Below are 25,240 nucleotides of genomic sequence, written 5' to 3'. Positions count from 1 at the left end.
TCAGCGACTATGTCGAGGCGACGGAAGTGATGCGTGAAGCGTGCGACACACTGTCAACCTGTGGCTTGCTGCCGGCGCGGTTGCGGGGTGCGCGAGGGAGCGATGGAGGACCACGGTGAGTGGGTGGGTGCCCAGAGCGGCGGGGACAGACGGGCATTCCGGGCTCGATCCGCTGCCTGCTGTCACAGCTCTTTGTGCCGAGGTCTGGACCTCTCGGACGCTCGCACACTGACTTCGGCACACGCTGTCCGGGGGACGGCCTCCGCAGGTGTCCAGGAGGAGGACACGTTGCCCTACCTGAAGGAATAAGGCATCTTTGGCTTGCTTGCCCATCATGGTTCTCAGAACGTTTTTGTTAAGTGGAAAAGCAAACGAACACACTGACTTTAATGGAAAAGTGAACTAGATAGAACTGTAAGCATGTTTACGATTGCATTATGCACATGAGTTAACGTCTGTAGACTGCTCGGAAGGCCGCGGGGGGAATGAATAAAGTGATTGTGAGGATTCCCTAGACTACTAGCTTGGTCCCTAAGTTCTCTGCCTTGCACACCAATAGCTTGTTTAAAATATGAACGCGACGTGACCCTGCCAACAGTACGCATATTCTCTATCCCCGTCAGTGTTTAATGTGCCCTGTAACTTTAAATGTCACTTAACAACAACAACAAAAAGTTTCTGCTTCTTATTCTTGAGGTCAGCAGTTATTACCAAGTGCCCCGGCCTCCTCTTGCTAAGTTCCTGTGATAACCCAATTTTTTCCTCTCTTCTTAGAGTTAATTGAATACTTCAAGTCTCAGATGAAAGGCGATCCTAACATGGCCTCAGCAGTGGCTGCCATCCGGACTTTGCTGGAGTTCTTGAAGAGAGACAAAGGTATGAAGAGTCCGCTTTGAATGGTCTGGGCCTTAGGGCATCTTCAGATGACTTGTAGGAATGTGGACAGGGAGACATGCGTGTCTGCCTTCAGTCTCAAGCTCAGCTTCTGTCTCCATATCCGCCCTTTCAGCCTGGAGGGAGCCCTCAGGCTGTTACCTAAAGGGTTCCCATCCTCCTACAGAATATGCCGGAAATCAAGAGTCAACAATACAGCCTTAGCCAAAAGGCTTAAATTATAGCAATAATTTAGCTTTATAGATGAGTACCAAGCGCCTAGCTTAACCTAGATTCTGTGCACATGCTATAGAGAATGTTCCAGGATAAATTCTGGTGTTGCTGGGTGGTAGTGGTACCCCACTTCATTATTGCAGGAGAGACACTCCAAGGCCTGAGAGCGAATCTCACCAGTGCCATAGAAACCCTGTGCGGTGTGGACTCCTCCGTGGCCGTGTCCTCTGGTGGAGAGCTCTTCCTTCGCTTCATCAGCCTCACCTCCCTGGAGTACTCTGTAAGCCCCGCCCTCCCTCAGGAGCCCTCCCCCGTCTCTGTTTGTCTACAGACCCTGTCAGCTTTCCTGGGATCTCCCACCTCCATTTTCCTCTTTTCTCCCCAGGACTACTCCAAGTGTAAGAAGATCATGATTGAGAGAGGGGAGCTTTTCCTCAGGAGAATATCCTTGTCAAGGAACAAAATTGCGGACCTGTGCCATACCTTCATCAAAGATGGGGCGGTGAGTCGATGGCTCCCCTGTGCTCCTAGAAGCAGAAGCTTTGGAGTCAGGCTGAGGGGCCTGAAATCCTGACTCTGCCGAAATCCTGACTCTGCCACCTACTGCTGTGCCCATGGACAAGACACTTCTCTGTCCTGCAGTTTTCTTGTCTGTTAATAAGGACAGCAGCTGCTGACCAGCTTGGTGAGGCATAAATGAGATGCCATGTGTAGCCAGTGCTCTGTAAACACAGGTACTATAGGGGCCTATCGCCATGAATGGGAGAAGAGCATAGGACCAACATAAATGAGTCCTGATTTTAATTTTTTCTTTTTTGTGGAGGTGAGGACGAATCAAAGGCCTCAAGCAAGCTAGGCATGCTCTACCACTAGACGACACCAATAGCCTCTTAATAAGCTATTTTTCTAAGAAGTATTTTTACTTACATTTATTTCTTTATTAGGGGTGTGTGTGGGTATGCACAGGTGCCACAGTGTGTGGAGGTCAGAGGAGTTGGCTCTGTCCACTGTGTAGGATCTGAGGATCAAACTTGGGTCATTGGGGTTAATGACAAACACTCTTACCTACTGAGCCATTTCACCTGCTCAAAAGAAGTGTTTTTAGGGCTGGAGAGATGGCTCCGAGGTTAAGAGCACTGGCTGTTCTTCCAGAGGTCCTGAGTTCAATTCCCAGCAACCACATGGTGGCTCACAACCATCTGTAATAAGATCTGATGCCCTCTTCTGGCATGCAGGGATACATCACTGTATACATAATAAATAAATCTTTAAAGAAAAAGTGATTTATAGCTGGGCAGTGGTAGCACACATCTTTAATCCCAGCACTCAGGAGGCAGAGGCGGGTGGATCTCTGTGAGTTGGAGGATCAAAGCTACACAGAGAAACCCTGTCTCTGAAAACAAAAAAAAAGGTGTTTTTTTGTTTTTTTGGGTTTTTTTGTTTTTTTGGGTTTTTTTTGTTTTTTCCGAGACAGGGTTTCTCTGTGGCTTTGGAGGCTGTCCTGGAACTCCCTTGGTAGTCCAGGCTAGTCTCGAATTTACAGAGATCCGCCTGCCTCTGCCTCCCGAGTGCTGGGATTAAAGGCGTGCGCCACCAACGCCCAGCTAAAAAAGGTGTTTTTACGATTGGGTTTGTAGTTAGTCCTCTAATCTGAAATGAGGCTGCCCAGACCATCTGTTACCATGGTGGCTGCCATGCATTTGAGCCAATATCAATACTGGGTGGAGCTGTGACCTGTCCCTAGTCAAGTGAGGAATGGCAAGTTCAGCCTGTCTCTAACTTGTCCGCTCCACCAGGTCATAAAGCCTTTATGTTTTCTTAGCTTTTGCACAGCCTCCCACCACCTCAGCCTCCACAAACCATGCCTGTATTACTTGCATCGTGGCTCTTAGATGTTGCCCTTGGCTTTACTGCATTTCCCACCTTTGAAGTATGCTGTTAAATACGTGACTCACTGGGAGGCGGGGTTGGGTTTGTGTTAATGGCAGTGTCAAACAGACCTGGGCCAGGTGGAGGCTCAGCGTGCAGCCTTGGTGTGGGTTTCTTGCCTGCACCACCCGCAGCTCTTAACCTGGGTCAAAAGCAGAGCTGCTGAGTCTTGAACCTGCGGGCAGACCACCCTTGGGCCTGTTAAATGAAGGTGAGGCCTGAGCACCTGAGATTCTAGTGAGCCATGTCCACCACCTTGCCCTGCATCCTAGAGGATGCTGTGTGGGAGTCCACAAGTCATCATCTGCACCACAGACAGCTGTATTCACCCCACAGTGCTTGTCAATTCTGGAAAATGTCTTAGCTTAACTTGTATATGGTTGTTAGACATTTATTAGATTTTTACCTCTTCTATTAAAATCAGGTGGATCTGTGACAGTGGGACAGAAGAGGCACCTAAAGCCCAGTTTCCCTTGTCCTTCCACCGGCAGTGACCTCGTTGGGCCATTGTTACCTACCCTTCCTGGCAGCTGTAAGCCTGCGAATGCAAGCTCTCTCTTACTGTCTCCTCCTGGGCCTTTAGATGTACTGGCTGCTGTGTTCTGCTGGGGAGATGTGTGCTCTCCTTGGGCAGTGTTGAACTGCTCAGTGGGCTTGAACTTCAGTGGACAGTCAGAGTCACCCTCGGGCTTAGTTGATTTGTAACATACAGGAGCTTCCAGTGCCAAGCATGTGTCATGTGATGGTGCGGGCAATGCAGGCAATGGCTGGTTGGCACTTACACCTCTGATGGAGGTTTCTTGTTCCATAGAGAATTTTGACTCATGCCTACTCCAGAGTCGTCCTGAGGGTCCTGGAAGAAGCAGTGGCAGCCAAGAAGCGGTTCAGCGTATATATCACGGAGTCTCAGCCTGATTTATCCGGGCAAGTATCTTGCCACTGGCCAGTGAGTCAGCATTGCCTTGGACCCGTTCATAACTGTTCTGACCCTGGGAGGAAAGGCCCTGTGGGTTTGCAGGGGCACAGTGCAGGCTGTAGCTTTTTTGTTTCTTTTTCAATTTTCTAACAGCCTTTATTATTATTATTATTTATTACATATACAGTGTTGTGTCTGCAGGCCAGAAGAGGGCACCAGATCTCATTATGGATGGTTGTGAGCCACCATGTGGTTACTGGGATTTGAACTCAGGACCTCTGGAAGAGCAGCCAGTGCTCTTAACCTCTGAGCCATCTCTCCAGCCCTTAATGGTCTTTCTTTAAGTAATTAAATCAGGAACAGCAGGAGACTGTATGAAAAGCTTTTAAAAGTTGGTGATTGACAAAACCATCTCCAGAAAACACAAAAAGCAAACTTTGTTATCAGTTGGCTTCATTACCCAGGCTCCTTTAAGAGTATAGTTTTTCTTTGTCTTCTTTGTAGTGCTAAGGGATGAATTGGGGTCCTACACATGCTAGTCAGGCACCCCAGAGCTGAACCTCCAACTCTGTAGTTTAAGAAACTGGTGATAAGCCAGGCAATTGATGCACACCTTTAGTCCTAGCATTTGAGAGGCAGAAGCAGGCGGATCTTGAGTTCAAGGCCAGCCTGATCTACAGAGTGAGTTCTAGAACAGCCAGGGCTACACAGAGAAACCCTATCTCAAAAAAACCAAAAGAAAGAAAGTAACTAATGATGGCTCACTAGTTAAGAGCACTTACTGCTCTTGCAGAGGATCTGGGTTCAATTCCTGCTACTCAAATGGTGGTTCACAACCCATTTCTAGGGGATCCTATGCCCTATTCTGTCCTCCTCAGACACCAGGCATACATGTGAAATGTCTGATACATCAGGCAAAATACCTCCTATTCACATTGTCTTAGTTCAGGTTTCTAGTGCTATGAAGAGACACCATGATCACAGCAGCTCTTATTAGGGAAACATTTAATTGTGGTGGCTTGTTTTCAGTTTCAGAGGTTCAGTCTATTATCGCCATGGTGAGCATGGCAGCAGACAGGCAGACATGGTGCTGGCTGCATATTGACCAGAAGGCAACAGGAAGTAGACTGTGACCCACTTCCTCCAACAAGGCCATGCCTACTAGAACAAAGCCACACTTTCTCTAGTGCTACTCTTTCTGAGCTTATGGGGCCAGTTACACTCAAACTACCACGTACATCTAGATCTTAACAATAAAGATGAAAAATTAAAGAACTTGGGTTCTCATTAAGCCACTTAGATCACAGGACATCTCTATCTAAATCAAGTTAATTCATCAGGCATCACTGTTGGACTTTCTTGAACTTTAATGTTCTCATGCCACCTTCAGGAAGAAAATGGCCAAAGCCCTCTGCCACCTCAATGTCCCTGTCACTGTGGTGCTGGATGCTGCTGTTGGGTAAGTGTGACTCGCCCATTTATGTGTGTTGGCTCCAACCAGGGCTTTCAAATTGGAGGTTAAATCCCGTCCATACAATCTGACTGGGTAGCATGTCTCTCTTAACAAATAGGCAGCCACTCTGCAGCACCAGGGTTATCACAAGGTCGTGAGAGTGCAGGAGATGGACTGTGTGCCCAGCATTGGATCTGGGTTCGTGCATGGGAGTGGCTGGGGTCTTGTTTCTGAGACAGGCTCCTGTAGCCCAGACTGGCCCAGACCTCAGCATCCCGTGCTGGGATTGCTGGCATGAGCGTAGTTAGTGCTCAGCTGCTCCTGTTTTCAGAGTAGAAGGCAAAGGTCAGGCTATCAGCAGCAGTTAGGTGACCAGTGCGCTCTGTGTCCTCAGTCATGGCTGCTCTTTGGGAGCTTAGTCCCACCCACAAGTCCATCTGGGTCATCAGTGTCTATCACTAAGTTGCAGTAGTTCCTTGGGAAGAAAACTCATGACTAAAGTTAGCAGTGAGTTCATAACATCTTCAGCAGTTCTTACTGTCTCACTGTCATCAGCACTGGAAGGCAGGGCAGGTGGATATCTTGAGTTCAGGCCAACCAAGACTATGTACTGAGACCTTGTCTCAAACATTTTAATGCCCATGGCAAGGTAACTGATAAAAGTGCCACAGCAGCTGTCTGTGGCAAATGCCCTTCTGTAAATGCCAGCTGTGGAAGGAACTTACTGTCATCGGACATTAACTAGAACCAAGAAGAGTATGAACAGCTTTTCCTTTTGTCCATTTCCTCAGCTACATCATGGAGAAAGCAGATCTTGTCATAGTTGGTGCTGAAGGAGTGGTTGAGAACGGAGGAATTATTAACAAGGTAGGTACTGTCACACTATCCCTGGACACCCCTATAGCATGGCAGGACTGTGGTCAGCCTCCAAAGAGGAAGGCTGACCTTTCTGACATTTGTCAGTTTACACACAATAGGTGCTTTTGTTTGGATCTGTTTTGACACAGGGTCTTGTATAGCTTAGGCTAGCCTCAAACTATGTAGCCGAGGCTGACCTGATCCTCCTGTCTCTGCCCCCCAAGTGCTAAGATTACCAGCATGCACTACCACATCCAGGCAAAATAGTCTCAGCTTGGAGTGGAATGACTCTGGATTTGTTTCCATTTGGCTGAGGACATTCATCTGGGTTTCCTTACCTAGGAACTGTCCGTGACAAAACATCTTAGTTATGCTACACTATGCATGCACCATCCTGTCTTTGGTTCAGGGTCTTTCGGCACACTCACACCATGCTACCGCTAGAGTGTTTATGAAGCTTTTCTATTTGTCCCAGGTAGCCTTTTTCCATGCCCTGGGACACCTTTGTCCTGTCCTGACTTCTCCTTTTCTAGGGACCACAACTAAGTAGACTCACATAGTGCTCATGGTTTTGATCCTGACGTTCTTCAACACTCTTCACCGAGCACTGACTGTGCTCTGCTCATACCATAGTGGACACTTGGGCTTTCTCACCATTGGCTGTGGGGCAGGGTACTGCTGAGACACTGACCAGCACCTACTTTTCCCTAGCTGGTGGTACTGGGCATCTTTTCATGTGTTTTGGGACTATTTATCTTAGAAGAAAAAGATGTTTTAATTTTTGGGGGGAGGGGGTGCCCGGCGGTGGTTTCAAGGCAGGGGTTTCTCTGTGTAGCCATGGCTAGAAGTAGCTCTGTAGACCAGGCTGATCTCAAACTCAGAGATCCACCTGCCTCTGCCTCCTGAATGCTGGGATTAAGGGCTTGCACCACTACTGCCTGACCCGTTTTTCTTTCTTCTTTCTTTTTTTTAAGATAATGCATGCTGACCTTGAACTCAGTATGTAGTTGAGCATGTCTTTGAATTTTTTTTTTTTTTTCTTTGAGACAGGGTTTCTCTGTAGCTTTGGAGGCTGTCCTGGAACTCACTTTGTAGACCAGGCTGGCCTCGAACTCACAGAGATCTGCCTGCCTCTGCCTCCTGAGTGCTGGAATTAAAGGCGTGTGCCACCAACGCCCGGCTATGTCTTTGAATTTCTAATTCTCCTGCCTCACCTTCCTGTAATCCCTCCTGCGTTTACATGTGTCCCACCAGGGCCTGATTTATGTAGTGCTGGGACTTGAACTCACGGCTTCAACATGCCAGACAGGCATTCTGCCAGCTGAGCTAAGTAAGCCTCAAAGAAAAATACTCAGTCACAAAAAGCAAAACAGAAACCCTTCTTTCTGATTGCTGTGCCAGAGTTACCCTCGCTCTGTGCTCACCTTCCGTTTTCCCTGACTTCTCAGATCGGAACCAACCAGATGGCCGTGTGTGCCAAAGCCCAAAACAAGCCCTTCTATGTGGTCGCAGAAAGCTTCAAGTTTGTACGGCTCTTTCCGCTCAATCAGCAGGACGTCCCAGATAAGTTTAAGGTGAGTTTTATGTATTGACAGGGTCATTGTCTCTGTAATGTTCCAGAAAGTTCCTCACTTGCCATTCCTTTTCCTCCAGTGCTATCCCAGTGTCAAGGTACAAAGACACGTATACTGGGCAGAATCTCTATCACACAGCACTCTGTGGAGAGAAGCTTGTGTGGTTGGTGGTGGAACCCCACCCTTGGGATCAACTCTTGGTCTTCACTCCCATCTCTGCTTTTCAAAAATGACCTTGGCCAGGCCCCTCCATTATGGCCTCTTAATTGCTTACGTGGGTGGGATGGTACCCTATGACATGCTATCCCTCCTAGCCTGCCACGTAGCCAGTTTCTGGACGCAAGGCAGTCCTGGAAAGAACTCAGTTACTGCTCAAGCTACAGCCTCAGCAGTACAGAGCCTGGATAAGAGGCCAACCCAGCTAATACAGGTTCTTCTCCCCTCAGTACAAGGCAGACACTCTGAAGTCCATGCAGACTGGGCAGGACCTCAAAGAGGAACACCCGTGGGTCGACTATACTTCCCCGTCCTTGATTACCCTGCTGTTTACGGACCTGGGTGTGCTGACACCATCTGCTGTAAGTGATGAACTCATCAAGCTGTACCTATGAGCAGTCTACTCCAGCCAGCAGCCATAACTGAATGGAACTTCCAGATGTATTCGCAAAGGGCTCACACTGGAAAGTGACGCAGTCCTGGAGAACCCTTAACTCAGCTGTCACTTGTGAAACCTGTTCCCAGTTCTAGAACCAAGCTGAAGCATCCTTCCAGTTCTCAGAAACTCACCGTGTCTGAAAGTACAAGCTAGACTACTGGCTGCAAAGCCGAGGAGGACAGTGTGTGAGTGGGGACCTGCTGCTCATACCATACTCCAGGCTGGTGTGCGTCAGTGACAGTGACAGCCACTGAGGACACATCACGGGGTGCTTTACACACAAGGCAGGAAACACTTGCTGACTGCATCTGGCTTCAGGGCTCTGTCTCCTCAGCAGAGTCAAGCCAGATAGGAAAAGTACCAATGCAGGAGCCACCTTCATGTGACATTGCTTACAGAGTGTCTGAACCTAACTTCTGTCTATACAACGTGAGTTTACTTTAAACATGTTTAGGTCCCAAGCAGCTTTTGTAAATTAAACATGGGAACAAATCAGGATCTTTGCAAATAAATTATATGAAATATTTGGATTTGGTATTGCATCAGTACAAGGAGCCCCAGGCCAGAAACAGTGTAAGCACAGTTGGGTATAACACCAGGAACAGCCTAGCAGCACTTCCTCAGGATAGGGCTCCCTTCCTGGTTTTCAGATATTTGCCAATAAAAACAGCACCAGAGTCAATTCTAAAATGTTCTCAGCCCAGTCTGTGACCCCGGCACATGGGACGCTCAGGTGGGAGGATCACTCTGAAAGCATCCTAGACTACATCCCACTGCAAAGAAGAGGATGGGAAGAATCCTCATAGCCACCTCTGCAGGTGCTCCAGGCAGGGCTGCAAAGGGCGAGCAACGTTTGGGTGGGAGGTGGTAAGGGGAGATCATGTGACTGGGAATAAAGTTAAATTTTTTCTTTTTTTGAGACAGAAAAAGTCTATAATAAAGCACAAAAAACACCTCAGAAAAGCAGAATTAGTCAAAATAAATACTGATATCTGTCATTTACACTCAAGGAAAGGCTTCTGTGAGACTCTGGTGGGATTGTAGTGCTCATGAGTGCAGTCTTTTGGTTTCTCCCAGTCTGCACAGACCACTTTCCAAAACCGTCTCCCAGGAAGGCAGGAGTGTGGGCCAGCAGTGTGATGACCTTCACCTGAGGCTCTGAGGTCAGCCGTCCTCTCCCGAGTCTGAGACCCCTAGGTCTGTCAGCTGGACTGTTCCTTTGGCACTTGTCAGCAGCCTCTTTTCAAATTCTTCTTCTGTGATTCGGCCTTTCTTAAACTTTTTCAAGAGCCTTGTGTCATTGAGGAGTTCCTCCATGTCCTCGTCATCGATATCAGAACCCTGAGTGGAGAAGAGGCAACATGACTGTCAGCCGCGGCTCCAGAGAGCAGCTGATCCTGTGGGCCTACAAGCTCCAGGGTCAGCTAACACAGCACAGGCCCCCAAAATGAATGGGAGTGAGGCGTCCACTCAGCCCAGGCTGGCCTTGGACCTGGTGCAAGCACAGGCCACCTTGCTGTTCTCGTAACACAAGGTTTCTTTCAGTGCAATGTCAGAATGTAAGGTGGAGTTTAAGGAATAAAGGACATCACACTTTACCTCATCTCTTTTCCGCTTTGCATTCATCTTCTTCTTCTTTTCCTTTTTGGCCTTCTGCTTCGACCAAGCTTTATTTTTGATGAATTTTCTTCTCCCTTCATTTTCTGTTCGCTCCTTTCTTTTTTGCTCCAAAAGTTTCTGCCTCTGTTTCTCTCTAATTTTATCTTTAAATGGAATCGTGTCAGTATCGATGTCCGTGGGCACAAAATCTGGAAACTGCTTCCCCCTCAGTTCCGGCATCCTGGGCATCCTCAGCAGGGCAAAGCCTCGAGCAAGGCTAGCAAAGTCAAGATCTAGCAGATAAGAACTTAGCATCAGCACCAGAACACATCACAGTCGGGCACAGGGTTCTCCACTATGTTTCTTAATTAAATGGTGTAATACATCTCTAGGGTTTTTTTTCTTTGTGTGTGTGTTTTTTTGTTTGGCTGGGTTTTTTGTTTTTTTTTTTTTTTGGTTTTTCAAGACAGGGTTTCTCTGTATTGTTTTGGAGGCTGTCCTGGAAAACTAGCACTATAGACCAGGCTGGCCTCAAACTCACAGAGGTCTGCCTGCCTCTGCCTCCTCAGAGCTGGGATTAAAGGTGTGTGCCACCAACGCCCGGCTTAGTTAGAATTTTTAAAGAAACTTTCAAGATAAAAATGGAAGTCTATTTTGCATCTACTCAGAGCCCTATATAGGACTTTCTTTTTCATTTTTATATTTTAGGTTTCCCTTTGAAAGGTTTAAAGAACACTAACCCTAACATGCCATGTATTTCATTAAGACAAAGCAACCCTTGTCATCCAAAGACTCAGAATTAAGAAGAAACATGATTGTGGCAGACATGATGGCACACAGCTATAACCACACCCAGCTTTAATCCCAGTATTTGGTAGGCAGAGGTAAGATCTCTTGAGTTTGAGGACAGCCTGACCTACATAGCAGGAACCAGCCAGGGCCTCAGAAAGACCCTGGGTCAAAAGAAAAAGAGAAACCTGTTAGGGAAGGCTGAGCCCCCCACTTACCCTTCAGCCGGAAGATGAGGCTGCACTCATGCTTTGCATAAGCCTGGATGAAAGACACAAAGGCTTTCATGCCCTTCTCGAACACTGCCCTGTCAGCCATGGCCATGGCCCGGAGCTTCGGCAGAAGGTCTACTGTATTTCTCTGGAGGCTCATCTCCTGCAGGGGGCACTGCACAGAGACCACCATCTCACCCTTCCTGCAGTCCCTCCAACCCCAGTACTTCCCAGAGCTAATAAACCAAGGACAGCACAGTGCACCAAGAGCCAGCCCAAGCACACACCACAGTCAAACAGGAGTTCGGAATTTTTTAAGTTTGAAAATGAAATATCAGGGTAGCAAAAGGCATGATGCTAGCCAATGCGCCCCCAGCCCAGCCCAGGTGAGTATGCTACTTGCTTTCTGGTTGATGGCCAGGAAGTTGATATATGCCTCCTCCATTGGTAGTAGGAACACCAGAGCGCTGCCACCATGGCCGATTCGGGCTGTTCGTCCACATCGATGCACGAAGGCACTAGGGGACAGAATGGGACAATACCCCAAGGGTGAAAGTGAGCATGGAAGAGCTGCGAAGAAACAGTGGCGCAGACAGCACCAGGAGGGACGGTCTACTGGCTCTAAGACCCCGACCAAAGCTGGGCTTTCTCAGGTCACACAGCAGGGTCACAAGGGGAAACAGAAGCAAAAGACAGCATAAGGAAAAAGTGCCCTGGAAGGACAGATGTCAGAAAATGCATCACTTGGGATCTGAATGCCACTTTGACATTTAGAATTGAGTGAGGAGGACCGGGTGTGGTGGTGCATGCCTTTAACCCTAGCACTCCTGAGGCAGACGCTGGCTGATCTACACAGGGAAGCAGCCTGGTCTATATAGAGAGCTCCAGACAGCCAAGGCTACCCAGAGAAACCCTGTCTTGAAAAACCACAAATAAGAAGTGTGTGGAGTGTCCACTCACTCGCAGAGAGACGCGTTTATTTGGAGGGTCTGTTGCTCTTCCCTGGAGTGTCCACTCACTCGCAGAGAGACGCGTTTATTTGGAGGGTCTGTTGCTCTTCCCTGGAGTGTCCACTCACTCGCAGAGAGACGCGTTTATTTGGAGGGTCTGTTGCTCTTCCCTGGAGTGTCCACTCACTCGCAGAGAGACGCGTTTATTTGGAAGGTCTGTTGCTCTTCCCAGTATTCTGCACGTTGCACTTGTGCATGAACTTTCACAGTGGAATTTTCTTCTCCTTACTCATCCCTCTACACACACACCATTTTGTAGACAGCGTCTCAACTCAGCAGCCCAGGCTATTAACTGAACGTGATTGCTAGAACAACACACCAGTATTAACACATCCAAAGCTATTTGGCCATCTGCCTACTTCTGGAATGTAAAGTCTCGGGAGCTAGGCTATATATAATCCAAATGGTAGAGTGCTTCGATTTCAAACTTTAAGCCAGATGTGGTAACACATGCCTGAAACCCCAGCACTCAAGAAACAGGATGATCTGGCTACATGAGACTCTTGTATCAAAAAAACAAATTGAAATGTTTAATATTTTCAGTGCATGTTCTCCTTCCTCCAGGTTCATAACTTACTCGGCTCAATCCCTAGACAGAGGAACAAACCCTGGCATACCTGGCATTGCTGGGAGGGTCGTACTGTAACACCCAGTTTACTTCAGGAATATCAATTCCCCGGGCCATCACATCAGTGCACACCAAGATCCCACTGGGAACGAGAAAGTGGCATGTGAGCAGGGTCACCTCCCAATCATGTGCAGTGCACCAACCCCAGTGATGACTGTACAGGGCTCTGGAGTCTCCCACAGAAACAGCTACTTTTTAATGTAATACTTTGATTTCTTTGTCTTCCTCCTACCACCTTCCCAGATTTATAAACTGCCAACAAAACAAGAGTGAGGAGTGGAGGAGGCTGCAGAGATGGCTCAGTACCCAGGACAGGAGCTCACAGCCACTGATTACGCACGCACACGGCGGACACACAGGGGAGTGGGGAGAGAACATAGATTCTAGCCAGTACTCGGGTTGGAGCCCAGGACCTCTGCATGCTAAGGAGTACGCTACCAACCACTGAGCTAAACCCAGACTGTTCGATGCTTTTGAGACAAGGCCCTCTTACAGTCCTGTAGTCCAGGGTAGCCTTGAACTTCATCCCTGTCTCAATTTCCCAAGTGCTGGGGTTTACAGACATGCACTGCATCAGCTGGCTTTAATTATTTTTATTTTTATTGGCTGGGCGTTGGTGGCGCACGCCTTTAATCCCAGCACTCGGGAGGCAGAGGCAGATGGATCTCTGTGAGTTCGAGGCCAGCCTGGTCTACAGAGCGAGTTCCAAGACAGGCTCCAAAACAATACAGAGAAACCCTATCTTGAAAAAAAAAAAAAAAAAAAACCCCAGCCGGGCGTTGGTGGCGCACACCTTTAATCCCAGCACTCGGGAGGCAGAGGCAGGCGGATCTCTGTGAGTTTGAGGCCAGCCTGGTCTACAGAGCGAGTTCCAGGACAGCCTCCAAAACAATACAGAGAAACTCTGCCTCGAAAAACCATAAAAAAAAAACCCACAGACCTTGAAGTCACAGACAGCTGCCATGTGGTTTCTGGGAATTAAACCCAGGTCCTTTGGAAGAACAGCTAATGCTCTTACCCACTGAGCCAACTCTCCCCCATTTTAAATATTTTTAAATCGTGTTTCCACTTGAGAAGTGATACTGTAGAGTCAACACTCAGGAACCACTAGAAAGCAGCACCATCTTCACCCTGAGACTGAGACAACAGCAGGGGCCACTGTGTCCTTGCAAGGGCGTGAATGGAGCGGTGCAATGCTTAGGAAAAACAGAAACAGTTGTGTTCATCAGGTCACCCCACTGTCCCTCTGTGTAGCCAGCACCCTCCAGCCCACAGCAGGATCTGTCCCGACAAGGCTAAGGCACAAGCAGTTCCCCAAACCTCCACTGTGCCAAGCCCCGGGAGAGACAGCACTGAACACACATGAGGTTCCTGACCACACAGGCTGTGATGGAGGAGTGAAATCCAGTAACTACGCAAATGACCCCAGCTCAGTGTATGGGGCGAGGGTCCAAACCAGGCTCTGGGTGCCTTCAAAGATGTAGTAACTGGGTGTAGCCAAAGAGGCTCCAAGAGGACACAGGGAGAAGGGGCAAGTACAGGACCTGAGAAGTCCGGTGACTGGTGATCTGCTGCCACCGAGGACACCGCCCCCACTCACCTCTGCAGCTTGCGGAACTCCATGAAGATCTTATTGCGCTTGTATTTCATCTTCCCGTGGATGCACAGGATCTTCACTCTCTTCAGCAGCGCCTCCAGGGCCTTTCCGTAGTATTCCACACACGCACATGTGCTGTGCAGGACAGAGAAAGCTCTCAGTCAGGCCACCTGGGTCCCGAAGCTGGGGAAGGATGCTGAGGGACAGCGGGTACAGATAAGCAGGAGCAGTCCCTCAGTCCTCTCCATCCATGCACCCCTCAAATGCCAGTGCAAACCCTGACATGGGTCCTGCGGCCTACCAATGGCCCAGCAAGCAGGACCTACTTCTCCAGTGCTGCCATCAGAACAAAAACAGCCCAGACAGCAAGCAGGCTGAGATATCACGGCACCATTTGCCGTCTCAGATCAGAACCATTCCCAAAGGTTCAGCCAGGCACACCTTGACTGAGAAGATCCTCTCCCCCAGGGATCTGGGGCTTGGAACCAAGTTAGCCACAGAAAAAAGCAGGCTGCAGCAGGGCCCCCCCAAAAAGAGACACATCCCATGGAAACACCCCATGAAACACAGTCAGGACCTCTTCCCTTCCCTGGAGGCTGGTCACTCTACTCCATCAATCATTAACCTATTCACAGCAATCTTCTAAGAGGTCACCCCAAATACCCACCCCATTTTTTGGACACATGGAATGACTATACAGGTCAGGCTGGACTTGAACTATATAGTTCAGGCTAGCCTCAGACTATTCAGCCTCCTGCCTCAGCCTCTTGAGTGCTGAGATTTTGCAGGCATGAGCCGTCACACTCACTTTTGTCCTAAGATGATTCAGTGTCCCTCTGTGGCACACCCAGAGAAAGTCCCAACACACAACTGGCCACCTGACCTCCTCCCAGGACACCAGGCTGCTCATTTTCTCTCAAGTTGTCCCTTTAGCAGCTCCATCTGGGCTGAGGTCATTAGCAGGGTCGTCACTGTCACCACCAGTCACAAGAGGACACAGTGAAGTGGTGTTTTACACACCATGGGTCACAACCAGACCGTAAAGCAATCTGACTGGTCCTGATGTCAACGTCAGGCAGCATACCAGCAAACTACGGACTGCGACAGAAAACGTGAGCGCACATCCATCCACCCTACGGGGTGACACTTTGCAAAGCCTTCACTGTTTGTGTGTCCTGTCCACATTTTGTCTTTTGAGAGAGAGTGTTGCTACGGAACGCAGATGGGATTTGAACTTCCTATCTTTCTGCTTAGCCTCCTGAGTGCTGGGTTACAACAGAGACCAAGCCTGGCACCCACTCTGATGCATTTCATTGTGCACAAACCTTTTTTGTACAAAAGTCAAAACAGATTAGTAGGAAGGAGAGAGGAAGAAGCCAAGCCACACTGGACATGTTGGCATACACCTTTCATCCCAGCACTGGGGAGGCAGAAACAAGTGGATCTCAGTGTTCAAGACCAGCCTGGTCTAAATAACTAACTCCAGGTTAGCCAATGAATCTCTGCCTAAAATAAAACAAACAACAAAACCAAGCCTACCCAAAAAAGGCACATGCTCCTACTCCTATCTTGCTTTGTGGTAACAGGACACTCTGTGGCTGAGTAAGCTGCTCCAACCATCTTTGACCCTGCTTCTCAGAGCAGCAGTCAGCTCAGGCAGAGCAGTCTGAATGAAAGTTCTCACTCTCTCTGCCTCAGTGAAGATGTGACAAGACCATACAGACAGTCATCTGGAAGCTCCAAGGTGACTCTCAGGATGAAAGGCAAGGTGGGGACAGGTGAGAAACGTCCACCCTGACACTGCTGAGTCCATACGGCAGAGGCAGGAGCTGCTGCATCTGGGTATCGCTGAGTGGAGCCACAGAAGCTGGGCTCCAGTCACCAGCCATGCACAGCCCAAGAGTCTCCCCCACACTGTGCTCCCCGCCCTCCCAGACACAACCTGGACACTACCTGAAGAAGACCAGGTGCTTCTCCTGCTGACGGTTCCGAAGGAAATGGACCAGCTGGTTGAATTTCTCATCTGCCTTACATATCTACAGGAGGGGAAAACAAAAATCACATATTTGCAAAAATAATCCCATAACTGTTTTCAGTTCCAGCCTTTTCTTTCTTTCTTTTTTGGGGGAGACAAGTTCTCACACAGCCCAAACTGGTCTCAAATTCTTGTAGCAAAGGTTGGCCTTAAAGTCCTGGTCCCCCTGCCTCCACCTCCTGAGGACTAGGATTACAAGTGTGCACCATCATCCCCAGAACAGCCTTCATTTATTAATTTTAATATACTGACTTATTTGGAAGGCACACACGCACAGAGGGTAGCTGGCAGGAGTGGGTTCTCCATCTGCCATGTTGTACCCACATTGAAATCAGGTTGCCTTCACCCACTGAGCTAACGTCAGCCTGCTGGGCTCACTAGATCAAGACAGACAGCCGTCAGCCTGCCCAGCTCAGAGAGAACAAGACAGACAGCCGTCAGCCTGCCCAGCTCAGAGAAGCTAGACCATGTGCTACTGCCAATGTTCAGCTTAAGTCTCAAAACTGTGTAACTGGAAGCAATGCCACATAAGGCATCAGTGGGTCCAAGTGAAGTGAGGATACTCATTACCTCCAAGCTCAACTCTGGGGCCGAGTTCCTAAACTGTCAAATTAAGGCAAGCACAGCTTTCCAGAAATGAGTATTCATGATGACCTGAAGCACTGCCGTGGAGACAGGCTCCACCCCTTCCCAGTCAAGTACCCCATCCAGGCTCCAATCAGAAACATTCAGTCCCAGTGAATGGGTTTTCGTGGATTTAGCAAAGGTAACACTGCAGGTTACAAGTGTGTCTCATAGGGCACAGTAGCTCAGGTCTGCAATCCCAGGACTTGTGAAAGAGTCATAGGATAAGGATTCCAATTCCCAGCACCCACACAGCAGCTAACAACTGTCTGTAACTCCAAGACCTGACACACTTACACATACATACATGCAGGCAAAACACCAATGCACATAAAATAAAAACAAATTATTTGGCCAGGCAAAACACCAATGCACATAAGATAAAAACAAATTATTTGGCCGGGTGGCACATGCCTTTAATCCCAGCACTCAAGAGGCAGAGGCAGGCAGATCTCTGTGAGTTGGAGACCAGCATGGTCTACAAGAGCTACTTCCAGGACAGCCTCCAAAGCTACAGAGAAACTCTGTCTCGAAAAACCACAAAAATAAAAATAAGGAAATAACTTATTTGAAAAAAAAAGTTCTTAGCCAGGCAGTCCTGGCACATGTCTTTAATCCCAGTGCTTGAGAGGCAGAGGCAGGAGGATTTCTGTGAGTTCAAGGCCAGCCTGGTCTACAGAGTAAGTACCAGAACAGTCAGTGCTATACAAAGAAAAACAAAAACAAAACAAAAAGTTCTTGTGCTGCAGACAGGCTGGTCTTGAACTCACACAGATTTGCCTGCCTCTTCCTTCCCAGTGCTGGGATTAAAGGTGTACACCACCACCACCCAACTTAATTTTTAAAAATATATTTATGCCAGGCATGGTGGTGCATGTCTTTAATCATAGCATTCTTTTTTTTTGTTTTGTTTTGTTTTGTTTTTTAATGAGACAGGGTTTCTCTGTATTGTTTTGGAGGCTGTCGGTCCAGCCCAGCCTCGAACTCACAGAGATCCACCTGCCTCTGCCACCCGAGTGCTGGGATTAAAGGCGTGCGCCACCAACGCCCGGCTAATCGTAGCACTCTTTTTTTTTTTTTTTTTTTGGTTATACGAGACAGGGTAATCGTAGCACTCTTAAGACAGAGGCAGGAGGACTTTTGTTGAGTCTGAGGTCAGCCTGCTCTACACAGAGTTCCAGGACATTCAGAGCTACATGATAGAGAGAACCTGTCTCAAAGCACCAAAAGAATAATAAATAAAAATATATTTATGCTTCCATTAACGTAGTCATTCATTTAACAGGCAGTTATCATTTGGATGCTTATCCCAGCTATCCCCAAATGTATTTTAAATCTGCTGAAAAGAAACATCCGTACATTTACTTTCCTAGTGAACCCTGCGTACACCCCCAGCTCCCGCCATCATGACTGCACAGGACAGAGCAGCGGGCCGCTCTCACCATGTAGTGGTTCTCCAGGCGGGATGGTGTCTTCTGGGTGCTACTGGCTGCCACGCCCTTCTCCTTCACGGAGATTCGGACAGGGTTCCGGAGGCCCGCTCTCACCAAGTTCTCCACTTCCTGTGTCTGTGTGGCTGAGAAAAGGCCTGTTCTCCTCTGCTTGGGCAAAAACTCCAGGATTGTGTTTATGCTGGAAACAGAGTGCACACACATGTACACACGAAATAAAAAGAGCAGAGGAGCTGGGAACAGAGGGAGGCCAAGGCAAGAGGACTGCAGAGTTCAAAGCCAACCTAGGCTACATAGCTGAGTTCTAGAATAGACTGGGCTTCAAAGTAGGAACCTGCACAAGACAAACCAAATATCAAAAGACCAGATGGCAGCTGGGCAGGGTGGCCAGCCTGGTCTTCAGAATGAGTTCCAAGACAGCCAGGACTACACAGAGAAACCCTGTCTTAGAAAACAACAACAAAAAGACCAGCTGGCTGGGACGTCATTCAGGCAGTGATGATGAGCATAGAGTGATGGGCACACATGCTGGAGGCCCCGGGCATGGCAGTGCTGTAAAAATCAGCTTCTGGAGAAAGACAGAGAAGCCTTCACATTAATTAAGAGTCACACCACTGGGCGACAAAAGCATTATAATTCCTGTTCCTCCTTTAGACCGTCAAGGTCTCTCCAATACAACCATATAATAATCGGCATGGGCCGGGCAGTGGTGGCGCATGCCTTTAATCCCAGCACTCAGGAGGCAGAGGCAGGCGGATCGCTGTGAGTTCGAGGCTGGGCTGGACCGACAGCCTCGAAAACAATACAGAGAAACCCTGTCTGGTAAAACCAAAAAAAAAAAAAAAAAATCGGCATGGATTACATGATAAGCTACTTTCGAGAATCATACCCAAAAACCTGTTAATTAGACAACATAAACAAATGACAGAAACCGTGAACAAAACGTACCACCAAAAACTGAACTAGCTGCGTCTGTACTGCTGACATGCAGGACCCAGAGGCAGGAGGATCCTGAGTTCAAAGCTAGCCTGGGCTACAGAGTGAGACTTTTTTTTTTTTTTGGTTTTGTTCTTTGAGACATGGTTCCTCTGCATTGTTTTGGAGGCTGTCCTGGAACTTGCTCTGTTGACCAGGCTGGCCTCGAACTCAGAGGCCTGCCTCTGCCTCCCGAGTGCTGGGATTAAAGGCGTGCACCACTAATGCCCGGCCAGAGTGAGACTTTATCTCAAACTTATCACAATACAGACTCATTTTGAAAAATAAAAGAACTGGGACTAAGGCGTGTGACAGGACGTGAAGGGTGGAGCCACCTGAGGTTTCAAAGGCTGGGGGAATAATAGCAGTGATCCCTGGCTGTGAGGCAATGCAGAAACCCGTTGCACTCTCCACCAGGTCCACCTACTTCCGTCCAGGAAGCCCACATTCTAGTACCTGGCTTCAAAGCCCATGTCAAGAAGTCTGTCTGCCTCATCCAGCACCAGGACATCCAAGCTCCTGACGCAGCTGGCTAGGTCCAGGCCCTCGGCCTTCCTCCGGAACATGTCCTCCAAGCGGCCGGGGGTTGCCACAATGATGTTCCCACTTTGGAAGGAAAGTTTTCATTTACCATGTGCTCTGGATCTCAGAAACAGTTAGCAAAATACCAAGTCCCCACGAGGCAAGTCCCTCTACTTCACAGGGAGAATGACGACTACACGGTAGACAAAACAAGGGCTGGGAGAAGAAGGATCTGGTTACAGGCCACAATCTGGCACAGTGGGAAAGTTCCAGCCCGCTGGCCACACCGGCTGCCTGTGTTAGTAAGAACGTTGCTGGCACACAGATATTCTCTTTACTCCTACTGTATACTATCTCTGCCATCTTTCTCTACTACAGCAGAGAAAGTGCAACATGATGCCACATGGTCCACACAGCACAGGTTCAAATCCCAGCAATAATAAATAAAGAAGGAGGGAGAAAGAAAGACAGAGGGAAGACGGGGAAAAGAGAGAAAGGGGGGAGGGGAAGGGAAGGGAAAGAGATAGACCAACAGGCTGAGAGTCAGATGTGGCCCTGCAAACTGGCTGCCTAGAACATGTTTTTGTACAGTGTAGACTATAAGCAACTGTTTTAAAAATCTGAAGACATGGGGACTAGAGAGACGGTTCAGCAGTTAAGAGCACTGGCTGCTCTTCCAGAGGACGGGAGTTCAATTCCCAGCAACCATATGGTGGCTCACAACCAGCTATAGTGGGACCTGATGCCCTCTTCTGGCATAAAGTTGTACATGCAGATGCAGCACTCATATACATAAAATAAATAAACAAATCTTTTTTAAAAAATCTGAAGACACACACTTCTGGAATTGCATCCTCTAAAATTTTCACAAGCTGGCAGCACAGATCCCAGTCCTGCCAGGCAATGCCCAACGCCAGATGAGTACTAGGGACACCAGCATTGTTTACACACCTGCCCTGACTCCCGAGACAACCAGAGCATATGCAGTGTTCACAGGGTCAAGAGAACCAGGAGTGGGCAGGGAGAAAATGCCCTCTGGGGACCCAGAGGCACTCCCTAGGAGCCCAGGGACCCGCACAGACACTCTCAGTCCAGTGCCAGGAGCACAAGGACAGGAATGGAAACTCGCAGGCTCACCCATGCTGCTTGAACCTCTCCACATCTTCTCCGGGGTTCCGGCCTCCGATCCACAAAATCTGGCTGAAGCAAGAAATGGGACTTGGAACAAGCCAGGCAAAATAACAACCCAAGCCAACAGGGCTTCCCCACACCCATCACCTCAGGTGCCACCTCGAGGGCCCTGCGCCCAGTCACCTGAACTGTGGGAAGTGCTTTGTGAAGTGTGACAGGACCTCATCAATCTGGATGGCCAGTTCCCGAGTAGGGGTGATGACGATGGCTCCCACCTGCTCACATGGAGGGAGAACCCACAGGTCAGCCGTGCTTAAGTTCCAGGTGGGACACATCAGTCCTGCACCTGCATCCTCAGACAGTTTGTGGAATTTTTCGGCAGCCTCGGGGCCCCTCACGTGTCACCACATTAGGGACTGTGAAGGGCAGCTCAGTGGTAGAGCGCTTGCCTACCGCGAACAAGACCCAGCATCACAAAACAAAATAATCAACTCAGGGCTCAGAGATGGCTCAACGGTTAAGGGCCACTCTCCAAAGGACCCAGGTTCAATTCCCATCCCACCCACACGGCAGTCACAACCACCTACAACACCTGATGGCCTCTGCGGACACCAGGCACACAGACATGGATGAAGGCAAAACACATAAACATACACATAAAAATTAACTAAAAATTGTTTTAGCAAGGCAGTGGTGGCACGTGTCTTTAGTGCCAGCACTCAGAAGGCAGAAGCAGGAGGATCTCTGGGAGGTCAAGGCCAGGAGGTCTACGGAGAGAGCTCCAGGACGGTGGAGGCTACACAAAGAAACCGTCTCAAAAATGAATGAATGAATGAATGAATGAAACAGTTGGTGGCAAACGAAAGCCTGAGATCATCTGTCATGGTCCACTGTGAACCCATGGTAGCAGCACTGCAGCTCAGGCCTGAAGGAAGTGCCATCCATGACAGACTTCCTCTGCATGTCCTCCTGTGTGCCTGGGACACACAGGGACACTGGGCAGCACTTGAGCACTGCATCAGGGGCACTTGTCCATTTACTTACTTGAGAGGGGAGGTAGTTTGAATGTCACCTCCCATAGTCTCAGGCACTTGAACGTTTGGTCCCTACCTGGTGGCGCTGTCTGGGTAGGTTGAGGAGGTGTGGCCTTCCTGGAGGAAGCCACTGTCAAGCTACTCCAATCCCCAGGCTTGCCTGCTGTCACGATTCCCCACTGCGATGACCCTGGAGTCATCCCTCTGGAGCTGCAGGCCCCAGATAAACCCGCCCTTCTCTGTGTTGCCTTGGTCATGCTGCTTATCACAGCAATAAGAAAGTAATTAATTCACTCACTGTGTACCCATAGCCAGGCGGGTTCCATTTGCCTCTGCCTGTTTATTCCTCACATCTCTTTTTTTTTTTTTTTTTTTTTTTTTTTTGGTTTTTACGAGACAGGGTTTCTCTGTATTGTTATGGAGGCTGTCGGTCCAGCCCCGCCTCGAACTCACAGAGATCCACCTGCCTCTGCCTCCCGAGTGCTGGGATTAAAGGCGTGCGCCACCACCGCCCGGCTTCCTCACATCTCTTAAAGAAGCTTTATGCTCAAAGACATTCACCGACCTCTGCCTCCCAAGGCTGGGAGTAAAGACAGCCAACACTTTCCCAGCCAATGCTGGAAGTTTTTTTTTAAGATTTTATTTTTATTCATGTGCATGAGTGTTTGTCTGCAAGCATGGACATGCAGCCATGCACCGCAAGCCAGAAGAGGGCGCCAGATCCCTTATAATTAGAGGTGTAGAGGTTGTAAACCCCCTGTAGATCCTGGGAACCAAATCCAGATCTGCAAGAGCAACAAGTACTCTTGTTCACAGAGCCACCTCTCCAGCCCCGACTGGGGGCATTTTAAATAACAAAATCACCAACAAAAGCCACTATAAATGAAGGGTTAGGGATTAGTTCAATGGCAGAGCGCTTGCCTAGTAATTACAAGTCCTGGGTTGGGTCTTCGGCTAAGAGAGGATTTAAAAACAAACAAACACTAAACAGCTCACTCCATGAGGACACCTGCTAACACTATGAAGCTAAAATGGCATTTCTACCCACATCCATAAGTGACAGAGACAATACCGCAGTGTCGGGAGAGCAAGCCAACATTGTCAGAGCAACCCCACATCAACTTTTTCACAAGCAGGCAAATTCAAAAGCAGACTCCTCAGACACCAAACAGGGCTCAAGGAAGGTTTCTCCAGCTTCTTCCTCAGGCCTGAACCCTCCTGCCTCCACAAGCAGCCAGCCCTCCTCACCTGGCTCTTCTTCAACTTCTCCTCCCTTCTCAGAAGAATCTCCACAATGGGGATGACAAAAGCCAGGGTTTTTCCACTGCCTGTCACCTGCAAAGGGACAAAGGTTTTGACTTGCTTTCTTTCCGCTTGGCTAGGAGAACAAGGGGCAGACTGAAGTAAATGAGATACTCACAGCCTCTGCAGCAACATCTTTGTTTTTCATGAACAGAGGGATTGTGGCAGACTGCAGGGAGAGATGACAAAGGACTGTAAATAAATGATGCCACAGCCAAACAACAGAGACGCAAGTCCTAGGAACACAGGGGGTGACTAAGGTCAAAATGGACCCCATCCACGGGGACCCTGAGTATACAGTCACCACAAGGGTTGAATTAAATGTGACAAATCCTAGCAAAGTGTGGCGGCACATGCCTTTAATCCCAGTACTCAGGAGAGAGGGGCATGCAGATCTCTGTGAGTTCAAGATCAACCAAGGCAATGTAGCAAAACTCTTGTCTCAAAACTAACCAACTAACAAACAAAAACACTGAGTTATCTATAAGGACAAGTGTGACAGGACTCCTGGCTTCAAGCCCCGACACTCCCATTGTTCCTTGTTGGACTAGGAATGGGCCAGAGCATTGGACATTTTAAATTTTAACTTTATTTATGTATGTATGCCTCCTTGTCTGTATGTACACGACATGCATTGAGGTAGGCAAGAAAAGAGAGTTGGATCTCCTGAAACTGGAGTTATACGAAGTAGTGAGCCATCCAATGTGGGTGATGGGAACTCAGCCCTGGTCCTCTGCAAGAGCAGTAACTACTCTCAACCAATGAACCGTCTCTCCAGCCCCTGGAAGCACTGGATTTGCCACCAGCCCCAGGACATTTGGACTGGTATTGCTCTGTGGGACAATCAGCTTCCCCTAGTCACCTCAAAGCAGCCCCTCCCTGCTTCCTCACCGTCCACACGAGTCTATTTCAGTCCCTTCATGAGACGCAGCACGAAGATAAACTACCTCGTTCCTCTGGTTCTTTCTCTAACACCCGCTCTAGAAAATAAGGCCCACGAGTGGGTACCAAGACTTCCAAGTTCCCAGAGCCTAGATGAGACCCAGATACATGCGGTTTTTGACTGCTTGCTTGTTTCTGATAAAGTGGGCCAGAGAGATTCTCTTCCCCACATAACAACAGGCAACAGTCACTGGGCGGCCACCTGGATTTATTTAATCCCCACAATGCTATGAAGAAAGTGACTGTCATCACTTCTCAGACGGGAAGGGCATAGATTGAGCCACTGTCCGAAGTCGCCGGGGCAGGTAGGACCTGCACGAAGCTCTGAGACCCCGGGGTAGGGATCGTGAACACGCGTGACACTTCCCCATGGGGCCCTCCTGATCCCGAGGCTGCTGCATTCAAGCGGCTGACCGCTCAACCTCGCTTCCCCGCCGGCCCAATACCTGCACCGGGGTCATGTGCGGAAAGCCCAACTCGCGCAGCGCGCCCAGCACTCGAGGATGCAGCGGCACCTGCAGCGACTCCCAGGCACCCTCCGTCACGTGCTCCATGGCTTGTAACCTGGTCTCCGCTATTGCGGCGGCTCGGAAAACCAAGAAGGCGCCACCAGAGAGCACTTCCGCTTCCGGCTGGTCCATTTTCCCCGGCGGAAAACCGCACCCTAGCGACGACGTTCCGGAGGGCGGGCCCGAGACGCTAGGAAGCGACTCAACGCGGCCTGGAGGGCGAGGGCGATGGAGGCGATGTGACAGGGAGGATCCCGTCTGGGTCCCCCAAGGAATACAAAGATGCTGGGACCCCACCCCCGCCAGTGCGCATGTTAAGAGTCATGACTCTCGGGACGCTAGACAAAGTCTCCCAGTCCTTTAACCAGTCAAGACTTTAAGCAAGCTG

General features: G+C 49.0%; 2 protein-coding genes across 2 annotated transcripts; one reads left to right on the top strand and one right to left on the bottom strand.

The window, feature by feature from the left end:
- Positions 1–4: 4 nt before the first annotated feature.
- Positions 5–9,018, top strand: Eif2b1 (eukaryotic translation initiation factor 2B subunit alpha). The gene is made up of 9 exons (XM_013120958.3): positions 5–115; positions 775–876; positions 1,251–1,387; positions 1,493–1,609; positions 3,848–3,960; positions 5,343–5,411; positions 6,197–6,272; positions 7,712–7,837; positions 8,284–9,018. The coding sequence occupies exons 1-9, from the start codon at positions 103–105 to the stop codon at positions 8,446–8,448; spliced, it is 918 nt and encodes a 305-aa protein (XP_012976412.1). The 5' UTR covers positions 5–102; the 3' UTR covers positions 8,449–9,018.
- Positions 9,019–9,461: 443 nt separating this feature from the next.
- Positions 9,462–24,972, bottom strand: Ddx55 (DEAD-box helicase 55). The gene is made up of 14 exons (XM_005080617.4): positions 24,790–24,972; positions 23,520–23,570; positions 23,348–23,434; positions 21,249–21,340; positions 21,072–21,134; positions 19,869–20,018; positions 18,429–18,618; positions 16,281–16,363; positions 14,331–14,462; positions 12,720–12,812; positions 11,496–11,610; positions 11,099–11,267; positions 10,092–10,384; positions 9,462–9,833 (listed from the first exon to the last, which is right to left on the bottom strand). Exons 1-14 carry the CDS (start codon positions 24,895–24,897, stop codon positions 9,657–9,659), a joined length of 1,803 nt encoding a protein of 600 aa, XP_005080674.1. The 5' UTR covers positions 24,898–24,972; the 3' UTR covers positions 9,462–9,656.
- Positions 24,973–25,240: the final 268 nt, after the last annotated feature.

Source organism: Mesocricetus auratus, unplaced genomic scaffold (assembly GCF_017639785.1).
Source record: "Mesocricetus auratus isolate SY011 unplaced genomic scaffold, BCM_Maur_2.0 Super-Scaffold_100025, whole genome shotgun sequence".
Lineage (NCBI taxonomy): Eukaryota > Metazoa > Chordata > Mammalia > Rodentia > Cricetidae > Mesocricetus > Mesocricetus auratus.
The sequence above is the reverse complement of the archived record's forward strand: the minus strand, read 5'-3'. Positions and strand labels throughout refer to the sequence as shown.